We start from the raw sequence: 27,999 nt of genomic DNA, 5'->3' as shown, positions 1-27,999 counted from the left end.
CCAAGTTAAATCCCTTGTAGATGTAACTTCCTTGGCCAATAAATGTGAACTGAGCTTGTGATTGTGAAGTTCCGCCCTCCCCTGCTGAAGGCTACACACCTCAGGATCCTGAGAGGAGCTTCAGTCGACACAGTCAATGCGAAAGAACGACACAAAGAGCGGCTTCACACACTCTCATCTCCGAATGACACGATCTGACCGTCATTACACTCAATTTGGTTTATTTTTCTTTCATTCTGGAGAAAGCCCGATCACGCATAAGGAGCGCTTTAGCTTTGGCTTTGGCCGAATGGATTTCAGCTCCGGTAGTTTTTGATTGACTCACAGTTTTTGAACGTTATTTTATTTCCTTTGTTGTGTAACCAGCAACCGTCCAAAGTTACATCTGAGAGGAAAAGTCTGCCAGATGTTTAAATGCATCTAGTTCGCGTTGCCGTCTGTAATGAGACTGATGGAAATCATCCGCAACTTTGAGCTCCGGCTTCTGAAACTCACATGATTGAAGATACAGTCTGTGTTTCAGCACCAGAGCTGATGGTCAGCGCCTCTGGAGAGTTTCTGCTTTCATTCCCAGCGACGGAACATGTATTTAGAAGTTTGTTTTAGTTAATATACACACGTGTGTCTCAGTAAGCTACGCTTTATGAAATGATAGCATACAGCAGAAGAGAAGGAACTATATAGTGAAAGAAGGTAAGACTATATCATCTTTTCTCTAAGAATTTGTGGAGACCGGGGCTAGTTGTCACACAGTTTTTAACAGTGAATATTTATTAGGGTAGGTTTGTTTTTTAGGGTCCGTTTCTGTATAGCCACGTACTACAAAAAGGGCAACACTTTAATGTTTATACTTTAAGGTTCCTTTTATTAAGGGTTTATAAAAGGACTCATTAATGGCTATTAATTCATTTACAAATGCATTGTAAATAATTGATATGCGGTTATAACAACATGCATAAAAAATGACTTTCATGCAATATTTGCCAAATAGTGAGCCATTGTACCTCATGCTATAAATTTACTTTTTTGTGTTTGCTGCTATAACTGCATATATGCACTTGTAATGCATTTGTAAATAACGTATTAGACAACACAGAATTGCTTTATTAATAATTAACAAAGGTCATATACAATTTCTACCCCAACAAAGTAATTTACCATTTCCACCGTTATTGCTGGATGAAAAGATACAGTTCACTTATAGCGGGGCATGTTGTCACACTGATTTGTGAAGAATGCATTTTTTTTTTTTTTTTGAGACACAAAATACTTTCTAAAATAAAATAAATAAATAAACAAATCCCTATACATCTTCCTTCTGTATTTCATATGTATTATACACTGAAAAAATAAATAACCTAAAAAGTGTACCTAATGTGGTAACATCTAAAATAACTAGTTTAATTCAAGTCAAAAATATTATTTAACACAACTGAATCAACCTGACTACATTATGTCACACCAGCAAAAATAATCTTAAGTAACAATTGCATGTGTCCACATTAAAATGTTTAGGCTATTTATTTGCTTTTTAGGAACATTTTAACAATAATGCAATGCATAATACTGCAAAAAATGGAAATGGCAACTTACAAACAATATTAAACCATGGTTTTGACCAATGGAAATTGTAATTAATCAATTTAATAAAATCACAACACACTATAAAACATGTGACAGTTTAACCCAACCTGACATTTGTGAAATTAACCATTGTCTTAAGAACACAGTTCAACCTTTCTGTTAAAATTTACCTTCATTATAAAGTCCACTCTTGCCTTAATGTATTCCGCCATGATGTTACTGCGTTCACTTGTTTACCCAACAACTATTACAAAAATATGATGCTATTGGAATTTTAGATTGAGGGCTGAATTCACAAAGCAATATTTTTATTTAAGGTTTTAAAACTAGGTGTTTAAAAAGTATGTAATACCACTGGTTGAGAAAGCAAGCATTTTTGTGTAATTTGACTTTTGACTCAAAACTTCAGTTGCTGAGATATAGCTATTGTGACAGCTTCCATTTGTGACAACTAGCCCCACTCTCTCTTCTTCGGTTTTGTCCATTCTCATAATATCTGAAACCAGTGGAAATGTTGCCTAATAAAAATGTCCAATGACTGCTGCTTAAATATCAGAAACTGAGCTTGTTTTACTGCTGTCTCTGTAGGTGAAAATGTCTGCACTTCGGAAGAAATTTGGAAGCGACTATCAGGTTGTGACCACCACATCGTCCAGCCATCTGAAAGAAAAGAGGAGGAAACGACAGCGCTTTGTGGATAAGAACGGCCGCTGTAACGTCCAGCATGGAAACCTGGGCGGAGAGACCAGCAGATATCTGTCGGACTTATTCACAACATTAGTAGATCTCAAATGGCGTTGGAACCTCTTCATATTCATTCTCACCTACACGGTGGCCTGGTTATTCATGGCCTCAATGTGGTGGGTCATTGCATACATCAGAGGAGACCTGAACCGAACCCATGATGAGAAGTACACGCCATGCGTGGCCAACGTCTATAACTTCCCCTCTGCATTCCTCTTCTTCATTGAGACGGAAGCCACCATCGGATACGGCCACAGATACATCACTGATAAATGTCCAGAAGGAATCATTCTGTTCCTCTTTCAGTCCATCCTGGGCTCTATAGTGGACGCCTTTTTAATAGGTTGTATGTTTATTAAGATGTCTCAACCCAAGAAGAGGGCAGAGACTCTGATGTTCAGTGAAAATGCTGCTATCTCCATGCGGGACGGCAAACTCACTCTAATGTTCAGGGTCGGTAATCTGCGTAACAGCCACATGGTCTCTGCCCAGATCCGCTGTAAATTACTCAAGGTAAGTGCCTGTCTTTGCTCACACTCATTTATAAACTTGCAACAATACTAATGTAAATAAATAAAAGAACATCTACTATTCTATTCAGAATACTTCTGTATTTCTCTAGAACAGTTACTAGCAGGTGAATAGAATAGAATAGAATAGAATATTAGAACAATAATTACATAATAATAATTATTATTATTATAAAAAAATAAATGAAAATAATTTATTTTATATATTAAAGATGTGAAATATAATGCAATGATTTCACCATACACAACAGTACCTTTTGAAAATGTGTTCTCAGCCCTATAGGCCTAGGTAACATGCATTGCTGACTTGGTAGTGTGTATATGTATTGTAAGAACTAAATCAATATTTTTTGTTTACTTATTTGTTTATTTATTGCCTATAAACACAGGCTGATTTTTTAATTAGGGTGGATTAGTAATGGGAAAATGGATGAAACACCTAGTCTAACACCTAGTATAAACAACAGATATTTTGTTGGCTACGCAAACTTTGAATTAACCATAGGGAATTGGAAAAGTAATGACTGTTTTCAAACAGGTTTCCTGAAAACGTCCCCCGTCATCTGTTGGTTGAGAAAAATGACACACTGCACATTTAAAGGAATATTCTGGGCTCAATACAAGTTAAAGTGATAGTTCACACAAAAATTTAAATTCTCATCATTTACTCACCCTCATGCCATCCCAGATGTATATTCATCTGCTGAAGTCAAATTAAGATTTTTAGAAGAATTTCAAAGCTCTGCAGGTCCATACAATGCAAGTGAATAGGTGCCAAAATTTTGAAGCTCCAAAAATCACATAAAGTCAGCATAAAAGTAATCCATATGACTCCAGTGTTTTAATTCATATCTTCAGAAGTGAAATGATAGGTGTGGGTGAAAAACAGATCGATAAGTCCTTTTTTGGTAGAAATTGTTCTCCCTGCCCAGTAGGAGGCGATATGCATGAAGAATGTGAATCACCAAAAATACAAGAAGAAGAATGTGAAAGTTAAAGTTGAGATTGACTAATCAGGGAGAATAATTTATAGTCTTTAATTTATAAAGGACTATTATTATTTATGTATTATTTATAAAAGGACTTAAATATTGATCTGTTTCTCACTCACACCTATCATATCACTTCTAAAAACATATAATTAACCACTGGAGTTGTATAGATTACTTTTGTACTGCTTATGTGATTTTTGGAGCTTCAAAATGTTGGCACCCATTCACTTGCATTGTATGGACCTGCAGAACTTTGAAATTCTTCTAAAAATCTTCATTTGTGTTCTGCTGAAGAAAGAAAGTCATACACATCTGGGATGGCATGAGGGTGAGTAAATGATGAGAGAATTTTAATTTTTGGGTGAACTATTCCTTTAGACTCAGACGCTCAGTCGACAAAACCTGTGACATAATGTTGATTACCACAAAACAAAATTTCAACTTGTCCCTCCTTTTCTTTAAAAAAAGAAAAGGCACTTACAATGGAAGTGAATGAGGTCAATCCCTAAATGTTAAAATACTCACCTTTTCAAGAGTATAGCCACAGGACTTAAACAATGTGTGTTAACATGATTTTAGTGTCATTGAGTCATTTACTAAACTTTTCTGTGTTAAGTTATATTTATTTTTACAACTTCGTTGCCATTACATAATGCGTAACCCTATAGTTCTGCAAAAACAATTTAACAGCTCAAACAACACAGAAGTTTTAACAGAAGAATACATACAAGTGCTTTAATCAAATTATAAGCTTCACATTTCTGCCTTTAAATCCTCAAAAAATTGGCCCCATTCACTTTTATTGTTAGTGCCTCACTGCAGCCTGTTTATTTTTTTATTTTTAAGAAAAGGAGGGATGAGGCAAAATAATTTTTTTGTGGTTATCAACATTATGCCACAAATGCTGTTGATTGAGCTTAAGTTTCCTTTCATTCGATTTCCTACCTGCTTGTGCTCTGCTGATTGACAGACTGTCAGAATGGCTGACTTCACAGTACAGTGTGTAAAACGATGTTTACGCCCCATCTCTTTTGTTCTCGCTCCTGCAGTCCCGGCAGACGCCCGAGGGCGAGTTCCTCCCTCTGGATCAGCTGGAGTTGGATGTGGGCTTCAGCACCGGAGCGGACCAACTCTTCCTCGTGTCACCGCTCACGATCTGTCATGTGATCGACATCAAGAGCCCGTTCTATGAGCTCTCGCAGCGGTCCATGCAGACGGAGCAGTTTGAAATAGTTGTGATTTTGGAGGGTATAGTCGAAACTACCGGTGAGTTATCTTGTCTGCTTTTTTAAAGCATGCATTGTTTAACACCTGATTAGATAAACCAAGTTAACCATGCTGCATGGTGGACTAATATAAGCGATACTGTACTAATTATTTCATTTAGAAGACTACCAAGACCCTGTTGACAGGTGTTACTAAAAATAGGGGGCATGCGACATCTCATTGGCCTTGAAGTGTACATGATTGATCATGTTTTACTGATCAGCAACTGTTGACATGCTGTTTTCAGAAGGTGGTTAACATTTAAAAAGGAGTCAGAAGGTCACATGAATGACATGTCAAATTGACAGGCTAATTTAGGAGATGGTTACTATGATGTTTATAAGCAATTGGGCGTACATTGTTTGCCAGTGGGTGAAAAATCTGATGAAAAATCCCAAAGACTTAACTTTGGGAAAAAATAAGTGGGGTCATGTCTCTGGATCAGAATGTCATAGTATTTTTTTTAAGTATCCCCTTGGCAACTGCCTTGTCATGGCCTAGCAACTATTTAACAACACCCATATCTTTGCACCAGAACATTGTAGATACATGGGTTGGGCTCTTTTGAGTGGGCTAGCAAGCAGCCTTTTTAGTATCACCCTGACAACTGCCTAGCAACCATCCAGAGCACCCTAGCAACCGTAAAGCAACACCCATATCTTGGCACCATAACATTGTAAAGTGATGAGAGTGAGCTCTTTTGACTCGGGCTAGCTCCATTTTTAATATGACCCTTGTAACTGCCTAGCAACCCTGCAGACACCCTAGCAACCATATAGCAATACCCATATGTCTGCACCAGGACATTGCAGAGAAATGGGGATGGGCTCTTTTGACTCTAGGAAATGTACTGTGACCATTGGTGGGACATTGTGGTGAAGAGTTTTGCCACAGCAAGCACCACTCACATTTTCTTTAGAAAATCTAGTTATTTTCGCAATTCTGATGCAGATCTTATCACATATAAAGTTCACATGCTTTCTCAAAAATACATCAGTGCTTTTGATAGTCATTTTTCATCTGGAATCTGCTATGAATTTTAATACCAGTGGTTGACAATTGTAAGACTCTTTCATCATCACATTCTATTTACTCTTATGTTGAGTAATGATCAAATGTAAAGCAGCTGTGTTGGATGTTTGCCAGTGGACACATCAAAGGTTGGCCAGCACTCTGAGGTTTGGGTGTAAAACTATATATATCAGATAAAAAAAGACTCAAAAGATGACTAATAACCTTTTATCTTAATGATACTGCTTGGATGATTCTCACAAAACCAACCAGGACAGTGTGCTGGTTCTATTGTACTCAAATATATAGAAACAAATAAGAAATTGTACAGTATATTGTGTATAGAAAATGAAGCCTATTTTAGAGGCATTAAGATTTTAATTATTTGCATGACAATTACGGACATTTTACCCCCAAACTTTACTACAGCGATGCGAAAAAAAAGATGGCCATTATGATATTGTAACGTTCTGTAACATTGGTGCTGGCAATGATGATGATGAAGACGTGATAAAGATGAACCCAAGTGCAATTTATTTACATACGTGAAATCCAACGTGAAGTGGCACAAAACAAAACACTAACACTGACACTGACACTGACACAGACACAGACACAGACACAGACACAGACACAGACACAGACACAGACTTGACTTGACTTGACTTGACTTGACTTGACTTGACTTGACAACACACCAAAACACATACAATACTTGACAAAGGACAAATGGAAAACATGAGGGTTTAAATACATGGACATGGGAGAACAAACCAATGAACAAAAGAACTCTAAACAAGATAATTAAACAATAAACCAATGAAAACAAGACACATGAACATGGAGGGGAAACATGAAATCACATGACAAGGGAAACAGGAACTAGAATTTTCAAAATAAAAGACATGAAAAACATGAATCAACAAAATACACATAACAGATATGCTCATTACTGATATGTATGATATTTTAAATATATCATGAATATTATATTAAATTCTCTCATCATTTACTAACCCTTATTCCGTCCCAGATCTATATGACTTTCTTTTTTCTGCTGAACACAAACAAAGATTTTCAGAAGAATATTTCAGCTCTGTAGGTCCATACAATGCAAGTGAATGGTGACCAGACTTTTAAAGCTCCAAAAAGCACATACAGGAAGCATAAAAGTAATCCATATGACTCCAGTGGTTAAATATATATCTTCAGAAGCAATATGATAGGTGTGAGTGAAAATTAGATCAATATTTTAGACTTTGTTTCTCTAACCTTTTACCAGCTCCAACCAGTAGGTGGCGATATGCACACAGAATGTGAATCGCTAAAATAAAAGAAGAATGTGAAAGTGAAAGTGGAGATTGATAGTAAAAAGGGACTTAAATATTGATCTGTTTCTCACCCACACCCATCATATCGCTTCTGAAGATATAGATTTAACAACTAGAGTCGTATGGATTACTTTTATGCTGACTTTATGTGCTTTTTGGACCTTCAGAGTTCTGGCCACTATTGACTTGCATTGTATGGACCAACAGAGTTTAATATTCTTCTAAAAATCTTCATTTGTGTTCTGCAGAAGAAAGAAAATCATGCACTTCTGGGATGGCATGAGGGTGAGTAAATGATGAGAGAATTTTAATTTTTGGGTGAACTATCCCTTTAAGAAACATCTGAATTATTTATTGTGTTATTATCAGAAAACACTAGCTCTGAACTGATTGCTAACAGGTTCCTGAGGTAAAAGGTTCTGTTTGTATATTATAAAATTTTGTAGGCCTCTTTTTTTCCAACTATCATGCATGTACAGAAATGGATATGCCATGCAACATGATCACACAGGAAATAGACATGTTGCTCCCAAATGTTTATGTACCCTGAAATCAACCCCGTTCTGCTGAATGGCTTCAATCCACATCAGAGGATGTACAGTAATAACTGATGAACAGGGAAAGTACTAAATCCCAAGACTCTTCAGTTTTCTGGTGACTGTAACTCTGTTTCCATGGCAACCACTTTGTAGACCCCACCCCCAAACGCCCCCCCCTCCCCCCAACCCCATTTGTTTATCTGTGCAGTCTTTGAACGTATGATTATTTTGAAGCCCTGAAAAGTGTGTGCAAAGCACTTTTTTCAGACTGACAGCACAGAACAGAGTGAGAGAAAAAAAGAGACAGAGGTACAGCGAGAGCAAAAGACTCTCTTGTGGCTACGTTTACATGCAAAATAAAAATCTGTTAATAACCCAACTGATAGCTCAATCAGACTGAAAAACCTTCATTTAAACTCCTTAGTTGATCCAACTGAGCTCGATCTGAATGAAAGTTCCATCCGATTGAAAGGGGTGGTGTAGACCTAAAATAATCTGCTAAATAGAAGAATGTTACACATGTAAACTTTTGAATCTGACTACTTTCTCAGTCAGATTCAAAAATGCCTTGCGCAATGAATTCCAATGCTGTTTACTTTCTTCAAAATACTTTTTTTTTTTCTGTTTAATTGTTTGTGTAGTTACTGAATTTTGCCTTTGTAGGGTAGAAAAGGGTATTGCTATTTCTATAGAAAGACAGACAGACAGACAGACAGACAGACATATAGATAGATAGATAGATAGATAGATAGATAGATAGATAGATAGATAGATAGATAGATTTTGTATTGTGTCCTTTTTAGGATAGTCATGCCTTATGTGCTTACATCTATGCTGTTCATTTGAATTTTCCATCATTTCACATATTCTGTTTTAAGTAGCATTCTGTGTCCCTGTTGACTTTGTTATTTTATGAAGAGGATTTCCCTCTTATTTTCCCTATAGGGCTGTAAAAACTTTTCTGGTAGCATGCAGCCCGCAGTGAAATCCCTTCACAAATAATGATCAAGATCATTTCTAGTGAATACAGGGTGTAAATTTAACACTGTACTGAGATCTGTGTGATAAATGCACTTACAAAGACAGAATGTGAGCTTTAAGCTATGCTCAGCTGCTCTGCGATCATTGATAAGGAACCTCATAAATGATGAAACTAGGAGACTGGATAAACCGCATCTTGCTGGCAAAACCATAGCCTGAATTATAGATATGCAAAGATGAGCCAGAGGCCCTTTACTACATGATAATATTTGCATGAGGTCCCTGGTATTGCTGAAATAGCAGCCAGTGGCCCACTTTCTGTATACTGTCACAGCTGATATTGGATGTATTGCATATAACAAACTGTATACAGACTAATCAAATCCATGTTTAGTAGAGATGCACCAATATTGAAATTCTGAGTGATATTTAAAATGATTTAATCTTATGAAATACGATAGTTATTTACATATTATGGCCGATGACAAATAAATGACTGATATTATAGATCTATACGCTTTTGTCTAAAAATACTAATACACACAAAAACCTAGATCAAATTAGCTATAGAAGAAGTATACTATTTATATAATAAAAAAGGTTATCATATTAACAGAGGTGGTTTAGCATACTGGTTAGACTAGTAGGTGACTTTGTTTAGAGAGTAGAGCTCAGGTTATAACACCAATGGATTATTAGCTATTAAACGTATTATACGTTTGTGTGTGTGGTCTAAAACATAGTTAGTTTAAAGTGAGTTAGGTCAACATTATCAGGTGAACAAGTATTCCGATACAGAAATATGATATACATATGAAATATATGTTCATATGTGGTTTTCACTGATATAAAAAAGTCACATAATTGTACATATATGCAACATTTATTTAGAAATACTTAAAAAAAAAAAAAAAAATGGCAGTTTTTATATATGTAACATTTATTTCCCCAAATACTAATATAATTTGTACATATATAGTCTGTGTATGTTGCGTTCATTCATTTTTTGTTTAGAAAAAAGTAAATAAAAACAAAATCAATTATGCTTTGAATTTAGTTTTTTTCATTTCAAAAGCAATAGGCAAAAATGGAAAAAGGGCTTGTTTTTTGATTATTTGTTTTGTTTAAAAAATAAAAAAATAAAGAAATTAGCTAATTTCTCATGTTTATTGCTCATGGATATAAAATTAATATACAGCTTGAACATTTGATTTGCACATGTGGGTGGGTCTGAAACACGATTGGTCGGCCTGTGCTTTCATCTGTCCTGCCTTAATCAAACCCATCAAAATAAGAGTACAACACGATACAGCTCTACGGATTAATCTAATTGTTAATTCAGAAAATTAACATTCCTCCAAACATTTGACAGCTACATATTTATTACAACTCTGCTCTCGCGCATAAGGCAGCCAAACAATGGATTTATCCGTCAGCCCACCAACTGAACACAGCAACACATATAATGCCGCTGCATTACGGTTCTGATAAAGTATACTTATAGCTAACAATTGTGTAGCCATTGCTGTTTTGGCTCAATATCGCTTGCTATTGCTTTTTGTGATTTTTGTTCTCATTACAGTTTTCTGCTGACATCATGACTATTTTAGATGGTATATGCATGGATGGACTCACTAACCATTAACAATTGGTGTTCAAAGAATGAAACATTACTGCCCCCTACTGATCATGTCTGTTCTTCACCGCCTAATGCCATGTGATATAACCTGTTTTTTTTTTGTTTTTTTTGGTCACGCATTCTCAAAGGCCACATTTGTATTGTGTAAGGAGCAAATCCATTTACCATCATATTTTACAATTTCAGTTGCTTTTCATTGAGCAGAAAACAACCAAGCGAATGCACAAAGTTTTAAAAGCAGCTTTAACCAGTAGGCTATTAACTCACTAATGGAACTAGTTATTTATAATGTATAGAAATGTGCAAATTTGTGGTTATGTTTGGTAATTCGCATAACTACATTTTTATATTAATCTATACCCTGCCTTTTAAAGCTATGGCATCATAGCGAGTTACTGGATAAATCCATTGCCTGGTTGCTTTACAAGCAACAGCAGAGTTGTAATAAATATGGAACTGTATAACGTTTGGAAGAATGTTAATTTTCTGAATTAACAATGAGATTAATCTGTAGAGCTGTATCGTGTTGAACTCTTATTCTGATGGGTTTGATTGAGGCAGAACAGATGACAGCGCAGGTTGACCAGTCGTGTTTCAGACCTACCCACATGTGCAAATCAAATATTCATGCAGTATATTCAGTTTATATCCATGAGCAATAAACATGAGAAATTTCTTGCTTCTTTTTTTTTAACAAAACAAATTATCTAAAAACAAGCCATTTTTAGTTTTATTGTTTTGCTTATTTCTTTTGAAATTAAAATACAAAATTCAAAGCATCAATGATTTTTTGTTTTTTAATTTCAAAACGAAAACATACATGGAACATATATGGCCATATATCAGATTTTTGTATGTGTTCGTTATGAATAAGGATTTTAATGCACATACTACAACTATGAACATCGGTAGTCTTCAGATTAATACGGTAATATAATGTAGTACAGCTTCACAACAGAAGCTGTGGAATTAGAAACAGGTGTTAAACACGATCTAGCTCAGGTGCAAGCGTCCTTACCGCTTTCTCTCTCTCCGGACGGACACTTGACCACGCCCCCGCTGCCACATATCCCCACCGTCTGACTCAGGCCGGTGAGACATCCGGCCTGTCTACCACCCCCCCCCCCCATTTCTGGAAAGGAAGTCAGCGACAGCCATCTGCGATCCCAGTCTGTGGACCACCTTGAACTTAAATGGCTGAAGAGTCAGATACCAACGAGTGATTCGCACGTTGGTATCTTTCATGCGGTGGAGCCATTGGAGTGGGGCGTGATCCGAGCAGAGGGTGAAGGCCCGCCCCAACAGGTAGTACCGGAGAGTGAGGACCACCCACTTGATGGCAAGACACTCCTTTTCTACGGTGCTGTACTTAAGTCTCCCTCAGCGAGAGCTTGTGGCTAATGTACAGCACCAGACACTCCTCCCCCTCCACCACCTGTGAGAGTATGGCCCCCAGCCCTCTGTCTGAAGCGTCCATCTGTAAGACAAAAGGGAGAGAGAAATCAGGTGAATGTAAAAGCGGCCCCCCACAAAGTGTGGCTTTAACCTGCGTGAATGCCTGTTGACACTGCTCCATCCACTGGACCAGGTCTGGAGCTCCCTTTTTAGTGAGATCAGTCAGCGGGCTGGTGACATCCGAATAATTAGGCACAAATCTCCTATAATAGCCAGCCAGCCCCAGGAACTGTCTGACCTCCTTTTTGGCCTTGGACCTTGGGCAGGTCACAATCGCCGCAGTCTTGTCAATTTGGGGATGCACTGCCCATGGCCCAAGTGGAACCCCAGATACCGTATCTCCACCCGTCCAATCGCGCACTTCTTGGGGTTTGCTGTGAGTCCTGCTTGTTGCAGCGATCTCAGAACTGCCCTCAGATGCTGCATGTGCCGCTGCCAATCATTACTGTAAATGATGATGTCATCTAAATCATCGGTCCATGAGACGCTGAAACATAGCCGGGGCTCCAAACAAACCGAACGGAAGCATCACAAATTGGTGTAATCCAAACGGTGTGGAGAAGTCTGTTTTTTCACTGGAAATTGGTGTCAAGGGGATCTGCCAATAACCCTTTGTCAAATCCAGTGTCTAATAAAATCGAGCAGTGCCCAACCGATTGAGCAACTCATCAACACGAGGCATTGGGTATGTGTCAAATTTAGACACCACGTTGACTTTTCTATAATCCACACAGAACCATACAGACCCGTCGCTCTTAGAAACTAGAACTACCGGGCTGGACCAATCGCTGTGGGATTCCTCTATTACCCCCATATCGAGCATTGCATCCAATTCTTCCTGGACAATTTTCTTTTTGTGCTCGGGTAATCGATAGGGACGCTATGTACCACCACCCCTGGCTTGGTCTCGATGTGGTGCTGGATGAGGTTCATACAACCCGGTAGAGGGGAAAACACGTCTGCAAACTCCTTTTGCAACTTGGCAACCTCTGCGAGCTGACATGGTGAGAGGTGGTCTCCACAAGTGACCGGGGTGAAATGATTGTGTTTTGTATTCACCTCCGGTCCATGCTCCGCCCTCTCTGGAACTACCGTAGCCAACGTCACAGGGACCGCCTCCCTCCACAATTTCAAATATATCACCAAAGAGGTGATATATTTGACATGCGCCCCCTCTATCAGTTCGCTTTATCTCATAATCGAGATACCCCACTCATCGTGTGCCCTCAAAGGGTCGTTGCCACTTGGCAAGTAATTTGGAGCTCGATGTGGGGAGTAATGCACCTTATCTCCCGGTGCAAATTCCCACAGCCGAACTCCCCTGTCATACAGTTGGCTCTGTCGTTCTTGAGCTTGGAGCAAATTCTCCTGTGTTAGTTGCCCCAAAGTGCGGAGTTTTGCTCTAAGATCAAGAACGTATTGAATTTAATTCTTGCTGTTTGAAGGTCCCTCCTCCCAAGCTTCGCGTATGACAACAAGCATGCCACGTGGCCATCGCCCATACAGCAGCTTGAATGGGGAAAACCCCATGGTGGCTTGTGGGACCTCTCGTACTGCGAATAACAGGGGATCGAGCCAATTGTCCCAATTTCTAGCATCTTCGTGCACGAACTTACGAATCATATTTTTAAGGGTTTTATTAAGTCTCTCCACCAGGCCAAATGTTTGTGGATGGTAAACGCTGGTGCGGATTTATTTAATGCCCAATAATTCATAAAGCTCGCATAGTGTCCGTGACATAAAGGTTGATCAGTGAGGATTTCTTTCGGAATCCCCACCCGGGAGATTATTTTTAAGAGTGCCTCCGCAACACTACATGCTGAGATGCTGCTTAGAGGCACTGCTTCCGGATATCGCATTGCATAGTCCACTAGCACCATTACAAAGCGATGTCTGCGTGCTGACCGCTCTAACGGCCCAACGAGGTCCATTCCAATTCTCTCGAAGGGGACTGTTGGGCCTCATGTATTCAGATAGAAGACAAAGGCAGGCCTAACAGTTGTGAAACCTAACTCAGCCCCCACACATTCCATGTCGTAAATTTTACTGATAAAAATTGCGTCAAAATCAAACAAAGGGAGTCCAAAACAGACTACGAATCCAGGAAGCCTTGCTCACTAAAGGATCGAGCTCTCAACTCCTATTGGATGAGGCACACAACAGAACGTCCCTCAAACATGACATCATCAGGAGTTCAAATAATTCTGAAATGCTTAAAGATTTCGCTTCCAGCGACTTAGTTCACCGAATATAGACGTAGCTTTTTGCTGCTCTCCGGTGCAACCTCGTGGCACAAGGAAGTAATGTCCGACTTGAAACTGTAGCCATACAATCTCCATCTCGCTGGACGAGTTGAGATTACTCTGTGTTCAACCGAACACTCTAACAGATCCGAAGGAGACCGCTGAGCAATTCACATCTTCATCCGTTGGCCTACAGAAGTGAAGAGATTAAAGATTTCTCTTCCATCTTCAATCAAATCGACATTTCTGAGTTCTCTGCCAGCCCGCCGAGAATCAACAGCCGTACCGCCCGCTGACAATCAACAGCCGTACCGCCCGCCGACAGAGCGAGGAAACAGCCTCCCGTCATCACACGAGCCTCAAGGAACTGGGTCAAAGTTAAAGGACGGATGAAAACACATTCTATCTGTGTCCTCATGCGATACAAGTAAGAGGTTACGTCTGGGCAGAGATAGAATATTATAGTGTGTTATTCTTGTGTTTCAAGGTTTTTGCTTGTACAGTTTATGGACCGCCATGTCCGCTCATTATTAATACTCAGGGTATTAAGTATCACAAATTTGTTTTGCTGTATTGTGGTCCAACCAAATTGGATTGTTGTGCATTTTCGCCATCGTGGGTGAGACAGCAACTGAGTTCATCCATTAGAGTCAAATAACGCAGGACTTTTACGAGCCCTGCTCGTAAAACCGCGTCTCTGAGTGATGAACACAGCTGTTTTCTCTCCAGCTATCGCGAAATCAGCTTTCGGGCTGTCACTTAATAATCTCTCTCTCTCTCTCTCTCTCTCTCACTAACCACACTGACACACACACACACACACACACTGTCACACACACACCTTATGTGTTATAGGATTATTTTTATTTCCATATCTAATCATATCACTGTTTAGTTTGTAGTTGTAAGTCAGAAGTTTATTGACTGCATTGTATTAATTATTAATTGATATTACTGCATAAATAAACTTTGTTTATATTACAAAGAGAAGTGTTTTGGTTTGTTTTGCATACGCCTATGTCATGCTGACAGGATGTCAGTGCTCGGATTCAAACCTTCATTCATTGTTTTTTTCCTGAAAATCGATATTCTTCGGATGCCGATTTTCCTAAGAAAACAATCTAATATTGAGACTGTTTTACTATTTGGTTATTAGTCCCTAATTCCAGGGTGGTGCCCCGTCAATGTTAATCCTTATTAATATTCTACTGATTTTTGATAATTGATAATTATCTTTGATGGTTGTTGAATTTGAATGATCAATAAGCTAGTGTTCATTTTAATTAATGTTTCATCGATGTTAACAATTAACAATTATCTTTGATAATTGTTGATTTAAAGGATTTAAAAAAGCTAACATTGATTCTCATCAATGTTCTATTGATTTTAATAATTCATAAATATCTTTGATAATTATTAATTATTGCTAATAACCAAACTTGCTCCTAAACATTGCACACTACATTTACTGGAGCCCCATAAGAGGTTTTAATGAGTTAGATCCAATTAATTAATTTAAATATTAATTAATAACTACAGAAATAATTATTAATTATTTCTGATAGTAACACTGATCTAAACAACCAGTAAAGCCCTACAGGACCTCGATCAGCGGAAGGGGGCACAATGGCGCTTTTGGGGTGGCCGGTGGATTCACCAGCTGACATTCGCGGCATGCCGCACACCACCATGGAATTATAATGAGCCTCCTGGAAGTTGTATCTTCCTTTGTTTGAGCGTCCTGCGTCACTCTATACAACCGCTCATTTATAATTGTTAAATAAGGATATGAAAGAGTGACACCCGGCTGGAGTTGTTGACCATTGATCACTCTCACTTGGTTAAAGGCGCGCTTGAGGGTTTCGTCTCACGACTGCTCCAAAGGGAAATCCCCTTCGGGGAATCCCTTGAGGATGGGAGGGGCTGCAGCCTCTCCCCCCTCACACCATGCTGATGTGGAGCAGACAAAGATGCCCTGGCTCCGCCTCCCCTGCCAGAGCATCGCACATTTCACATCTCATTGCTTTTGTGCAGGACCTATCCGTGCATATTCCTTTTAATACATTTCTAAATTCTGGCCAATTAGTCCCCAAAATCAGCGGATGTGTGAGGCGGGAACTAACCGTGGCCTCCACTCTATGTTTTGTTCCCCGAAATGTAATCACAAGGGTCACCACAGGGTAGTTGTGAATATCCCCATGCACACACTTCACCCTCACTGTTTTAGCTGTGTCCAAAGCCTCATGTTGAACCAAGCGTTGGTGGATAGTGGCTTGATTATGACCCATGTCCACCAATGCCTGGTGAGTACCCCCCTTGACACTTACCGGTATGCAGTACGCTCCGGCCCGATCAGGGGCAGCCTGCGGAGTGTCGGGGATTCGGACCACCGTTCCCAGCTCCATCACATGGCATTGATCCCGGAAGTATCCCGGATCCCCACAACTCCAGCCATTTCCGGCAGGCGTCTCGGAAGAGCTGGTGGTACTACTCTGGACTTTGGCCAACCCACTGCAGGATGGACTTTTTTAGGTCTTCATAGGCTAGGAGTTTAGCCACCGGCAGTTGTTGTGCAGCCAGCTGGGCTTCCCCGGACAGCAACGGGAGGAGCCTGGCCGCCCACTGATCACGGGGTCAGCTCCAAATCTCAGCGGTACGTTTGAATAGATCGAGAAAGGCTTCTGGGTCATCCTCCGCACCCATCTTCAGAAGCATGGGCGGGGGCAGGGGGCTGTGGCTGTCCGGGGACGTGGCCGGGGCTCTCTCCTGGCTGAGGAGGCTCCGAATCGCATGCCATTCCTCTGCCTGAGTTCTGAGGATCTCAAAGAACCGGCGGTCTTGGTCTTGACGTAGCTCAAGCAGAGATTGTTGGTGTGACTGGTTTAGGCCGGCGAGGGACTTGAGGATCTCGGCCAACTGCGAGGACTCGATGGGACGTACTTCAGGCTCCTGGGTTTCGGCACCAAGGTAGTACGTCTTCATGACAGACGGGAAGGAGAACACAGGGAAGCAGGTTTTTCCAGGCTCAGGTAGGACTTTTAATAGGCCACTTCAGTGCTTTACAACTTCACAAACTCATCAGCTTCACAGGCACGTAGTCATTTAAACACATCAGCTTCACATACATGTAGTAATTTAAACACATCAGCTTCACAAACATAACAGATTAAACGTAAAGGCTTTAGCTTCAGGAGCACCATGGCTTTCCTTGTGCCAAATTCACTCTGCTGATGGCGTGGCTGCTTATATGCTGCTCTCCCCATGCTCACTGGAATTAGAAACAGGTGTTAAAGAAGATCTAGCTCAGGTGCAAACGTCCTTACTGCTTTCTCTCTCTCCGGATGGACGCTTGACCACGCCCCCCGCTGCCACATATAACATTTCACATGTTCATCTTAACTAAAAGACATGATGTAGGACAAATTCTAAAAATTAGGATCTAATTTAATTGATGGATAAATGAACATGAATAATAAGTTTATCGCACATATTAAATTAACATTAATAATGGTTGTTTAAAGTTTTGGAAAAACGTAAGTAATAAAAGTAATGAACTTAAAAAAATTAATTTTTATGCACAAATGGATACAGCTCTGCTTATTTTACATGCACACAGCAATTGAATCCGGAAACCTGATCTCACAGAATCATGTTACTATGCCTACAATCTTGCAAACTGATTTTTACATGTCTCTTTGTACGTATTGCAGCAGTTTTCTGGTGAAATTAACACCAGAGGCGCTACAACAACAATTACTTTTTTTTTCACTTTCACACAAACCATGAGTAAACGGCATATTATCAGTTCATAAATGCTACCTTTTGCTCTGTTTCTCACACAATGCTATCTTATGACATCTTAACACTTGTACTGCAGTGCATGTCTTGTGAGGGGATACATTTTAACATTTGCATTACATAACCAACTACATTTACGGGCTTGTTCGAGTTGTGCAACTAATAGCAATTCTGACTACATTCAAAGGTGTACAGCAAATGCATTTTTGTGATCCAGATACAACTACGTTAGTAATTAGTTATGTAATTATGTAATATTAAAGTTGTTAAAGTGCTGTGTTGTGTTGTGGGTTCTTGCCTTTTTCTGTTTATTCTGCCATTACAATGTGAAGAACATTGTAAAAAACACTGCGGTCTTGTGATCTTGTCACTCGACTTAATAAACAATCTTGTCTCTTCGAAGTGTGTGTCTCAGGTGAAAGGCCTTGGTAATTGTGTCTTTTGGGGTTTGCCATGGCTTCACTGAATGGTGATCAATTATTTGAGGTTGTGGAGTGGCACAGAACTCCATGTGAACCCTATTTTATCATCCAAGGATCTGTCATATACACAGAGAGAGGGAGGGAGGGAGAGAGATGGAAATAATTGGCTCAACAGTGTGGCTAATTTTGTATAAATTATTTAAATTATTTGTTCAGTACAGTGTTCAGGAACAGGCTCATGAGGTTTTACACTCAGAAATGTTGCGGTTAGCCCACCTGCACTGGAACCATCAGTTGCCTTATAATTAGCCTCAGAGCAGGTTGTCAGGTAGTATCTATTAATAAAAACACATACAAACACACATATACACCTAATACATACATACAATATTCAGTTATTCTTTTTTTAAAAATTTTTTATTTTATTTTTATTTTTTTCATTCCAGATAAAGTTACAATTAATTAAAATATATTGCCATATATTTTTGGTAATTATTTAAAAAAAATGGAATAATTTATTCTTTTTATCATGGCTTCATCCCAAAATGTTAGTAGGTTATTTCAGCAAAGGAGTACTGGAAAAAGATGGCGGAATCGTACGAAAACGCACAAGTTGGATCGTACAAATTTTCACGACTATTCACGAGAGAAATGAACCAACAATTGTTATGATTTTTCCAAAGTTTAACCACTAACCTAAACCTTGCCATAAAGTCTAGCCCCTTACCCAAACACTAAACCTAAATAAAGATGGAATGAGTAACCAAATTTGTTCACAGACATTTTGTTTCTTAAAATAAAGTGTTGAATAGGGTGCCTGTATTGTGTCGATTTGAAATTCTTTTTGTTGATTGTTTCGTCTAAAAGTCGTACCTTTTCAGATGAGCCAAGTCGTACGATATCTTATGATTTTGCCATATCTTACAAATTCATGACACTATGTTGCAATTGCGTATTAAAAGCTCAAAACTTAAACTAATTGTTCAGACTGAATGAGAATTATCGTAGGACTTCAATGTTCGAACACTGTTGGCGTGCTATGCGTGGTAACCATGTGAAACATCTAAAAACTTTTTTTAACAAATGTTACATTATGAATAACGGATCAAAATTTTACAATTCAATGCTTACAAATATCTTTAAACTTTTTCATAAATTATTTATAAATCTCATGCACTTTTTTTACATTTACAAATGTATTCAGAAATTATTCATATTTTTCACCATTTCAAACACTATTCATGTTAAAAAAAAAAACAAACATTTTATGTCGAGCTAATTAGTAACCGAGGTCTGTAAAAGCCACAAATTTACTGTTTGTTTGTTGATGTGTGTGTGTTTTACTATTTTCACATCTTTACTAATCATTTTTTAATTAATTGTTCATATTTTTGTAGTACCCAATCTAAAGTTGAAACTACTCACCCATTGTAAATGTTTATAAAGGTTTAATAATGATTATTTAGTACCTTTATAGAGTACTTTATAAAGTTTGTGTAAGGGGTGGTTTGTTAAATTTAGTTGTATGCTTGCTACAGATATCAACAACAACACATAACAACAAGAACAGCCTAGAATGAGAGAAAAAAACAGTTTATTGCCTCAATAACAGATGTGTGATAAAAAATTAATATTTTTGTTTTAACATGTTGTTTTCTGGATCGTCCATTTTCGAGGGGGTTCATCAGGTCTGGAAAAAAAATGGTATTAAACTAAATTTTAAATGAATGAGTGCCTATTGACAGAAACTGTTATTTAAAATGAAGCGGTTGAATTTTTTTTTACCTTGCTGAGATTCTTTGATCTCTGATTGGTGGATCCATGAAAGACCTTGCTTCAGGAGGACTGTGGGTAGTGTAGTACTTCATTCGTTTATAGACCAAATCTCGTGACTTGCGAGCACTGGACCGTCGCCTGTAATAATCGAATAGGTTTTTTTCCTGATTTTGAAAGCATTGCTTCATGCATAAAAGTAGCCATTTCACTTGTTCGGACCGAGCAAGTGTGAATGATCCGCCGCCACAGCACAAGAAAAAGAGGAAACATTCAGTGAAGTCGAGCTCAATGACAACTGTTCAGTTTGAGCAGTGGGGAGAAATCCGTAGAGATACTCTCCTTAGCCATCCGACCGATGAGGTGAGAGGAGGTGAGGGTGTTGATTAGTACAATTGAAACTGATATTTTGGTAACTCCTACAGGAGTAAAACACTTGTTAGATGCTTTTACACAAGGTAGAGACATATATATTTTTATTTGATTACTAAGGTAACAAGTTCTTTGTTTAAAATTTCTTCGATACATTTTTTTTTTTATCTCTCTTGAAAATGTTACTGTTTTCTCTTCTTGATTTATGATTAAATGAATATTCTCTGTTTAAGGATACAATATACCATAAACACAAAGTTTTGCTCCCAAAGTAAGTCTTGTTGTTATTGTTGCTATGTGTTATTATGTCTGTATCAAGCATAAAACTAAATTGAACAAAACACCTCTTACACAAACTTTGTTGCAGAAGCTCAAAGTCCAGTGCCCATAAAGGTACTGAATATCATTAGTAAACCTTTATAAACATTTACAATGAATGAATAGTTTCAACTTTGACTATGAACAAATCATTAATTAATGAGTTGAAAAGATGAGTAAATAGTAAAAGTGTGCTTATACGTATACATCAACAAACAAACAAACAAAAAGTAAATGTGTGGCTCATTAATCTTACAGTTCTTACAAAATCTTTGTTTAAACACTGGCCATTAACACTTAATTTTAAACCATGACTTGGACTGCATATAAATAACTAATATTGGCATTATATTCATGATGTTAGCCAGAGGGTAACTGGCCCCCTCAGTGAGCCTGGTTTCTCCCAAAGTTATTTTTCTCCATTAACCAATATCTTATGGAGTTTTGTGTTCCTTGCCACAGTCACCTTCAGCTTGCTCACTGGGTTTCTAAATACAATTATTATTTAATTACTTATTTTTATATACACTTCATAATCGTATTTAATCAAACTACACAATGATGAATCTAAGACTTTATAGATATTCATTTTCTGTTAATGGATGATTTTCTGTAAAGCTGCTTTGAAACGATGTGTGTTGTGAAAAGCGCTATACAAATAAAAATGACTTGACTTGACTATACTTGGCTTTTACAGATATCAGTTACTAATTAGCTGGACATTCATTAATAATTTGTAAACATGAATAGTGTGTGAAGTGGTGAAAAATATGAATTATTTCTGAAAATGCTTTTAAATATAAAAAAAAGTACATGATCTCATTTATAAATAATTTATGAAAAAGTTAAATGCCATTTGTAAGCATTCAAATGTACATTAACAAATTATCTGTTAATCATTATATAACATTTGTAAAAAAATAAAACATTTGTAGATGTTAAAAAGTGCAAGACATATGAATGAAAGCTTAATAACTGATAATAATAATTAATAAATAATGATAATAATACTAATAATAATACATACAAATTTAATTTACATTGAGTAATGATCTGTTAAGCATAATGTAATGTTAGTTACATTCATTAGTTAACATTAACAAGCAATATACAATATACAGTTTATATATATAGATTGCCACTTTTTTATTTGCATTGGCTGTAATGCTTGAAAACATCATGTTATTTATGGTCTCTGAATAAGTATCTTTTAAATATCTGACAGTGTCTGTGTTAGAAAGTCTTATTAGGCTTTAAAACACATTGATATTAATTTATGTGGCATTCTGGGTCAAGTGTCGCCCGATGACTGTCACATTAATGTTTGTTCTGTTTCCTGGTCAAAGAAGGACTTTGGCTTTTGTGTTTGGGTCATCAGTACTATTGATTGATCATGTTTAACCATCTCTGAGGGCCACTTTAATCGATTACAGATAAACACACTGGCTCATGAACATTGTGTTGGCTGGAGTGGATCTAGCGAAGCTCTGGGATGGACAGTTGCTATTTCAGGACTATTGTCATGCCACACCTGCCAGAGCTCTGGAAAAGGCTTTGCCAAAGGAAAACTCTTTTCTTCCCTTCTCTCTGCCCTCACTTGATCTACAACCTCATTTATACTGTGTCTGTCTCGACCTCTTTTAGTCACAGCTTACAATCAAATCTGTCTCTCTTCCTCAGCTTTAGTTAAATGGAAAGGAAAACAGTGACACGTCAGAAGGAGCAGGAATCAATAGTGCGTATGTAGTCCTAACAAGTGATTCTTTCGCTGCTCCCTCCTGATGTTAGTGATTTTCATAGAGAGTATCTTTACCTCATTAGCAGCAAATGTTCATTTATATATTTGCTCATTCGCTGTCCTGCTGTGATAAATAGGACACAGGAGTGAATTTCTATCAGGATCGTACCTCACTTCGACTCACTTCATCATAGCATTCACAGATCACCGTCAAAATGACTGTGTATCTAAAAAAAAAAATACAGCTGTTTCATTCGTGATCGAATCTGTGTTTTTGAACGAATCTTTTAAGTAAATGATTTGTTCTCGTTCACTTCCATATATTGACTCATATTTCTCATTTACTGATGTCTCTCCATTTGGAAGCAAATGAGCTGTAGTTTGAGGCACTTTGGTGGCTTTTCTTGCTTTTATAGACTGACTATAGTGTGAGCCAATAGCATTCGAGTCCGGGCTGTGAAGAAGTATATAATTTGACACACTGAACGGACATACCACTTCATTGAACTGGTCGGTCATTTGAGTCTGAACAAGACGAGACATCTCGTTCGTGAATGAACTGAATGTACTGGTACACGCGTTCACAAATGAAATGAATGAATCAGGCATCTCATTCATGAACGAGGATCTGCTGACTGACTGAACGAGAGAAGGCGGCAAGTCATTCGTTCAGTTTGGCAGTTTTGTTAACAAGAAGAGAAAGGCGCTGGATGAATTATGAGTAAAAGTGACAGATGATCACACATTACAATGACTCAAGTATTGAAACGCCTGATTATTTTACGCTGTTATTATTGTCTTTTTGGTATAGTTTGATAAAAGTCATGCTCAGCAGTTCACAATATGAAACAGTAGATATGTTGAGCTGCCATTTGTGGGGAAAATACTTATGATGCTTAAACACTCTGCTGAAGTCTCTTTGTAGATTTGTAGATGCACAGATTTTAATATGATTATTAGACTTGTTTTGGTCATGAATGATTAAAACAGCTTTTTAATTACTCACTCAAAACACATGAAAGACGACATTTGCGGAAATGGTCACTGAACGAATTAGTGAAATAATCTGAGCAAATCTTTTAGGTAAACGGTTTCAAAAGACTCGACTAGTATTGAAAAATGTAAACTGTTTGCATGACATAGGACTACAGTAAGTAAAACACATAAAATTAATCATACTCATCACTTCTCTTTGCATTTCTTACTTTGTATCTCTTGCATATCTCACAAGTTGCATCACTTGATCTACTCAATTAATACACGATTTGTTTTACAGATACTATATAGCTTACTAATGTTGGCTTTATGTTCATGCTGTATAGCCAGAGGAGAACAAAACCTTGCGTGCAGAATTCTGCAAGTATACCAGAACACCCTAAATAATGCATGGAGAGCAGAATCAGGTCAATGTACATTAATTATGAAGATACATAAAACAGACGATTAAAATGAAACGATTGAAAACACTTATGGCATGATGGCTTCTTGTTCCACTAAAAGCCCACCAAGAGTTCAGGAAAGAAACAGTCCCTCACTCAGCTGGGGGTTGTTCCTGAAAGCATGGTTAACCAACTTAAACATAAACACTGAACTCTGAGTTGATTTAATCACATATTACTTACTTGTGGTTATTGGTTCCAGAATACTAGTCTGGGGTTAGTTCACTCAACCCTGAGTTTGAAACTCAGAGATTATGCACATTCATGGTGAACTCAGAAGGGCATTCTTAGCAAAGCGCTGAGTTCACGAGTCACTAGAGGAATGGATGCTAAAAAGAAAAGTGTGTCCTTTTTCAGAGACGCAAAACTTAAAGTTTTAATGACTGCGAACGAGGATTACAAAGTCTTCTTAACTTGTAATAGCGATATTTTTAATAATAATAAAAAAAGCATAACGTTTTGCTGTACATGTAGACGCCTAATTCAACTAATATTTGACCTCTCTTGACCACAATAATGTTTAATATGTTGACCGTTGTTTTTTGTCTGCACCGACTGTCCTTTAAACCTCGACCTACAGCTGAATACAGATTTATTTAACCTTCACATTCACAGCTTGTGTTAATCTGGACTATTTTCACTGTTGTCAGCTTTAAATTGCATTACATCTTTACCAAATCGTGTATGCCTTATACGTATTGGGGAAAAGTAGTGATTTGTGGCGATTTTGTTCAGTTTTCTATTGTTATTTCAGTCGAACTAGTAGTAGTTTGATTGCAAAAAAATTAAATAAAAAGCATTTCAGACAGAGGGCCAGAGCTGGGGTGGAAAAAAGGTCATGTAATACTGTAAATGTAAATTATTACCTTCACAAAAAACCTTTACTAACATTATAAGTTATCCTCAGGGAAAATAAATAAAAAAATAAATAAAAAAAAATATCAAACAATCAGCCGATCAGAATTGAGTATTCGAATAGACCATGGTATTATTATACCATGGTCTATTGGTGTAACATGCTGGCTGCTGGCAATGGCAATGACGAAGGAGTGAAGAGAACCCAAGTGCAGTTTATTTACAAGTGCAGTAATCCAAACGTGATGACTAAACAAAACAAACATAAACGACTTGACTAGACCTGACTTAACATGGCTTGACTACAAAGTTACATTCAATACTTGACAAACGACAATGGTGAACATGAGGGCTTAAATACATGGACATGGGGGAACATAAACCAATGAACAAACAGAACTGATTACAAGATAATTAAACAAACCAGTGAAAACATGACACATGAACATGGAGGGAAAACATGAAATCTCATGACAATGGAAACAGGAACTAAACATTTCAAAATAAAAGACATGACTCAACAAAATACACATGACATATCCCCCCCACAAAGGGGCGGCTCCCAACGCCCCAACACATAAACAAAACACGCAAAACATGACATAAATTCAAAGTTCTGCAGAGAGCTGGGGGGGTGTGTCTTGAGGCGTGTGACTAGGGCAGAGTCCGTGGGGGGTGGAGCCATGAGAGGCTTGAGGGGCGGAGCCATGGAAGGCGGAGCCGTGAGAGGCGCGAGGGGCAGAGCCATGGAACTTGGTGCCTGGAGAGTAGCTGAACACTCGAAGGGCCAGGGTGGAGCCGATGACAGGGAGGACCAAGGCGGTGCTGGAGGCTCGGAGGAGCAAGGCGGAGCTGCGGGAATCGGAAGACTGATGTGGAGCCGGTGGGACTGAGGACCAAGGTGGAGCCATAGGGAAAGAGGTCCCCAGTGGAGTTGACAGATCGAAGGGATGAGACGCAGCCAGATGATAGGAGAGCCAAAGTGGAGCCAGGTGACCGACAGACCAAGGAGGAGCTGGAGGGACGAGGGACCCCGGCAAAGTCGACAGACTGAAGGACCGCAGTGGAGCTGAGGGAACGCATAGCTGAGGCAATGTCGAGGGACCAACAGGCCAAGGCGAAGTCCAGGGCTCGGAGGGTCCAGGCGGGGTTGGAGGGCCGAAAGTTCCCCTTGCCTGCTCAGGAGAACTAAGGGTGGGTATAAGGGTGGGAACCATCTGCAGGTCCAACTGCTCAGGTGTGGCTATGACGTGGCATGGAGCAGGCTGAGGCGTTGCTGTGACGTGGCATGGAGCAGGCTGAGGCATTGCTGTGACGTGGCATGGAGCAGGCTGAGGCATTGCTGTGACGTGGCATGGAGCAGGCTGAGGCATTGCTGTGACGTGGAGCAAAAGATGGCACTAGCTCAGCGACCATAACTAGGAACTCTGGTTTGGCGGCCATGACGTGGAACTCTGGCTCGTCGGCGGCCATGACGTGGAACTCTGGCTCGGCATCCGCCTCCCCCACAGTGAACGTGGAACCAATTATCTGTAGGGTGAGGTCGATATATTGAGCCAGGCTGAGGAAACTGCGACCGCCAGGCATCAAAAAAGAAATGGAATCATTCAGACCAAAGCAAAAAATGTCTTTGAGGGCGACCTCATTAAAGTTCACCTGGCTGACCAGTGCGCAAAAGTCCTCTACGTACTCCTCCGGGGGACGATTCCCCTGACGTAGCCGTATAAGTAGAACTGCTGGGTTCATAGTCGGTCAAGTATTCTGTAACGAAGGCTGGTGGCTATGGTAATGACGATGACAAAGGAGTGAAGAGAACCCAAGTGCAGTTTATTTACAAGTGCAGTAATCCAAATGTGATGACTAAACAAAACAAACATAAACAACTTGACTAGACCTGACTTAACATGGCTTGACTTGACTAAAAAGTTACATTCAATACTTGACAAATGACAAAGGTGAACATGAGGGCTTAAATACATGGACATGGAGGAACATAAACCAATGAACAAACAGAACTGATAACAAGATAATTAAACAATAAGCCAATGAAAACATGACACATGAACATGGAGGGAAAACATGGAATCACATGACAAGGGAAACAGGAACTAAACATTTCAAAATAAAAGACATGAATCAACAAAATACACATGACAATTGGAATACTCGATTCTGATCCATTTGTGTCAAGTTGTTCTTTGCCTCCACATTGTGCATTAAAATAGTTTAATGCACACATAGCCATGGAAGTTCTTGTGGGCTCCTGCTGCTCTGAGCTTTTAAATCCCAGAGACACAACTGTAGTCTAAACACATGAATGACCACAACCTCTCTGAAAGAAACTCAATTTCACTGTGGCATACAATATTGCTGTTACCATGGAAACAGTTTACTTGATAAGGATAAGAAATCATTCTAGTAAGATTAGTATTTGGAGGGTTAGAATATTAGAGATTAATAGTCTTTAGATTCTTTTTAAATAAATATTTGTATAAAAGTTTCATACCTTCAAGCCAGCTGATGGCAGTTTTTGTCTCCCATATACCGTGTTTCAAAAACGTTTTTGGAGATGACCTTAGAGATGACTGGCAATCCAGAAGTACATTAAAATGAAATTAATAAGGAAATATGAAAGAAGCTAAGTCCTTTACAAGGTACTATTAATATTCATTTACTGTGTAGAATATCTTTATAAGTCATTCCTGTTTTTTGCTCCAGTAAATTATTTCTCACAGTCAAAACTTGTCAGTAGCCCCTCAGCCTTTGCATAGTTATTTCCTATAATTTTAATTAGTTTGTTATAATTTTTTATTTCCATTTTAATTTCTCAATTCAATTAATTATCTGGTTAATTATACTATATAAACACTGTGTTTGTAATGAAAACCTGTATTGTAGTTTTGTAGTTAACAAATAATGTGGACATTTAATTGACCTCAAGATTTTAGGTTAAAATTTATATGGAAAAG

General features: G+C 38.5%; 1 protein-coding gene across 1 annotated transcript in view; it reads left to right on the top strand.

Moving 5' to 3' along the window:
* Window positions 1-578: 578 nt before the first annotated feature.
* LOC127448070 (G protein-activated inward rectifier potassium channel 1-like) overlaps window positions 579-27,999 on the top strand; it is a 61,039-nt gene continuing 33,618 nt past the window's right edge. The window contains exons 1-3 of the mRNA XM_051710352.1: window positions 579-693; window positions 2,173-2,841; window positions 4,900-5,116. Of these exons, the coding sequence (XP_051566312.1) occupies window positions 2,179-2,841; window positions 4,900-5,116 (880 nt within the window). The 5' untranslated portion in view covers window positions 579-693; window positions 2,173-2,178. The remainder of the gene's footprint in view (window positions 694-2,172; window positions 2,842-4,899; window positions 5,117-27,999) is intronic.

This window comes from Myxocyprinus asiaticus, chromosome 11, assembly GCF_019703515.2.
Source record: "Myxocyprinus asiaticus isolate MX2 ecotype Aquarium Trade chromosome 11, UBuf_Myxa_2, whole genome shotgun sequence".
In the NCBI taxonomy this organism is placed as follows: domain Eukaryota; kingdom Metazoa; phylum Chordata; class Actinopteri; order Cypriniformes; family Catostomidae; genus Myxocyprinus; species Myxocyprinus asiaticus.
The sequence above is the reverse complement of the archived record's forward strand: the minus strand, read 5'-3'. Positions and strand labels throughout refer to the sequence as shown.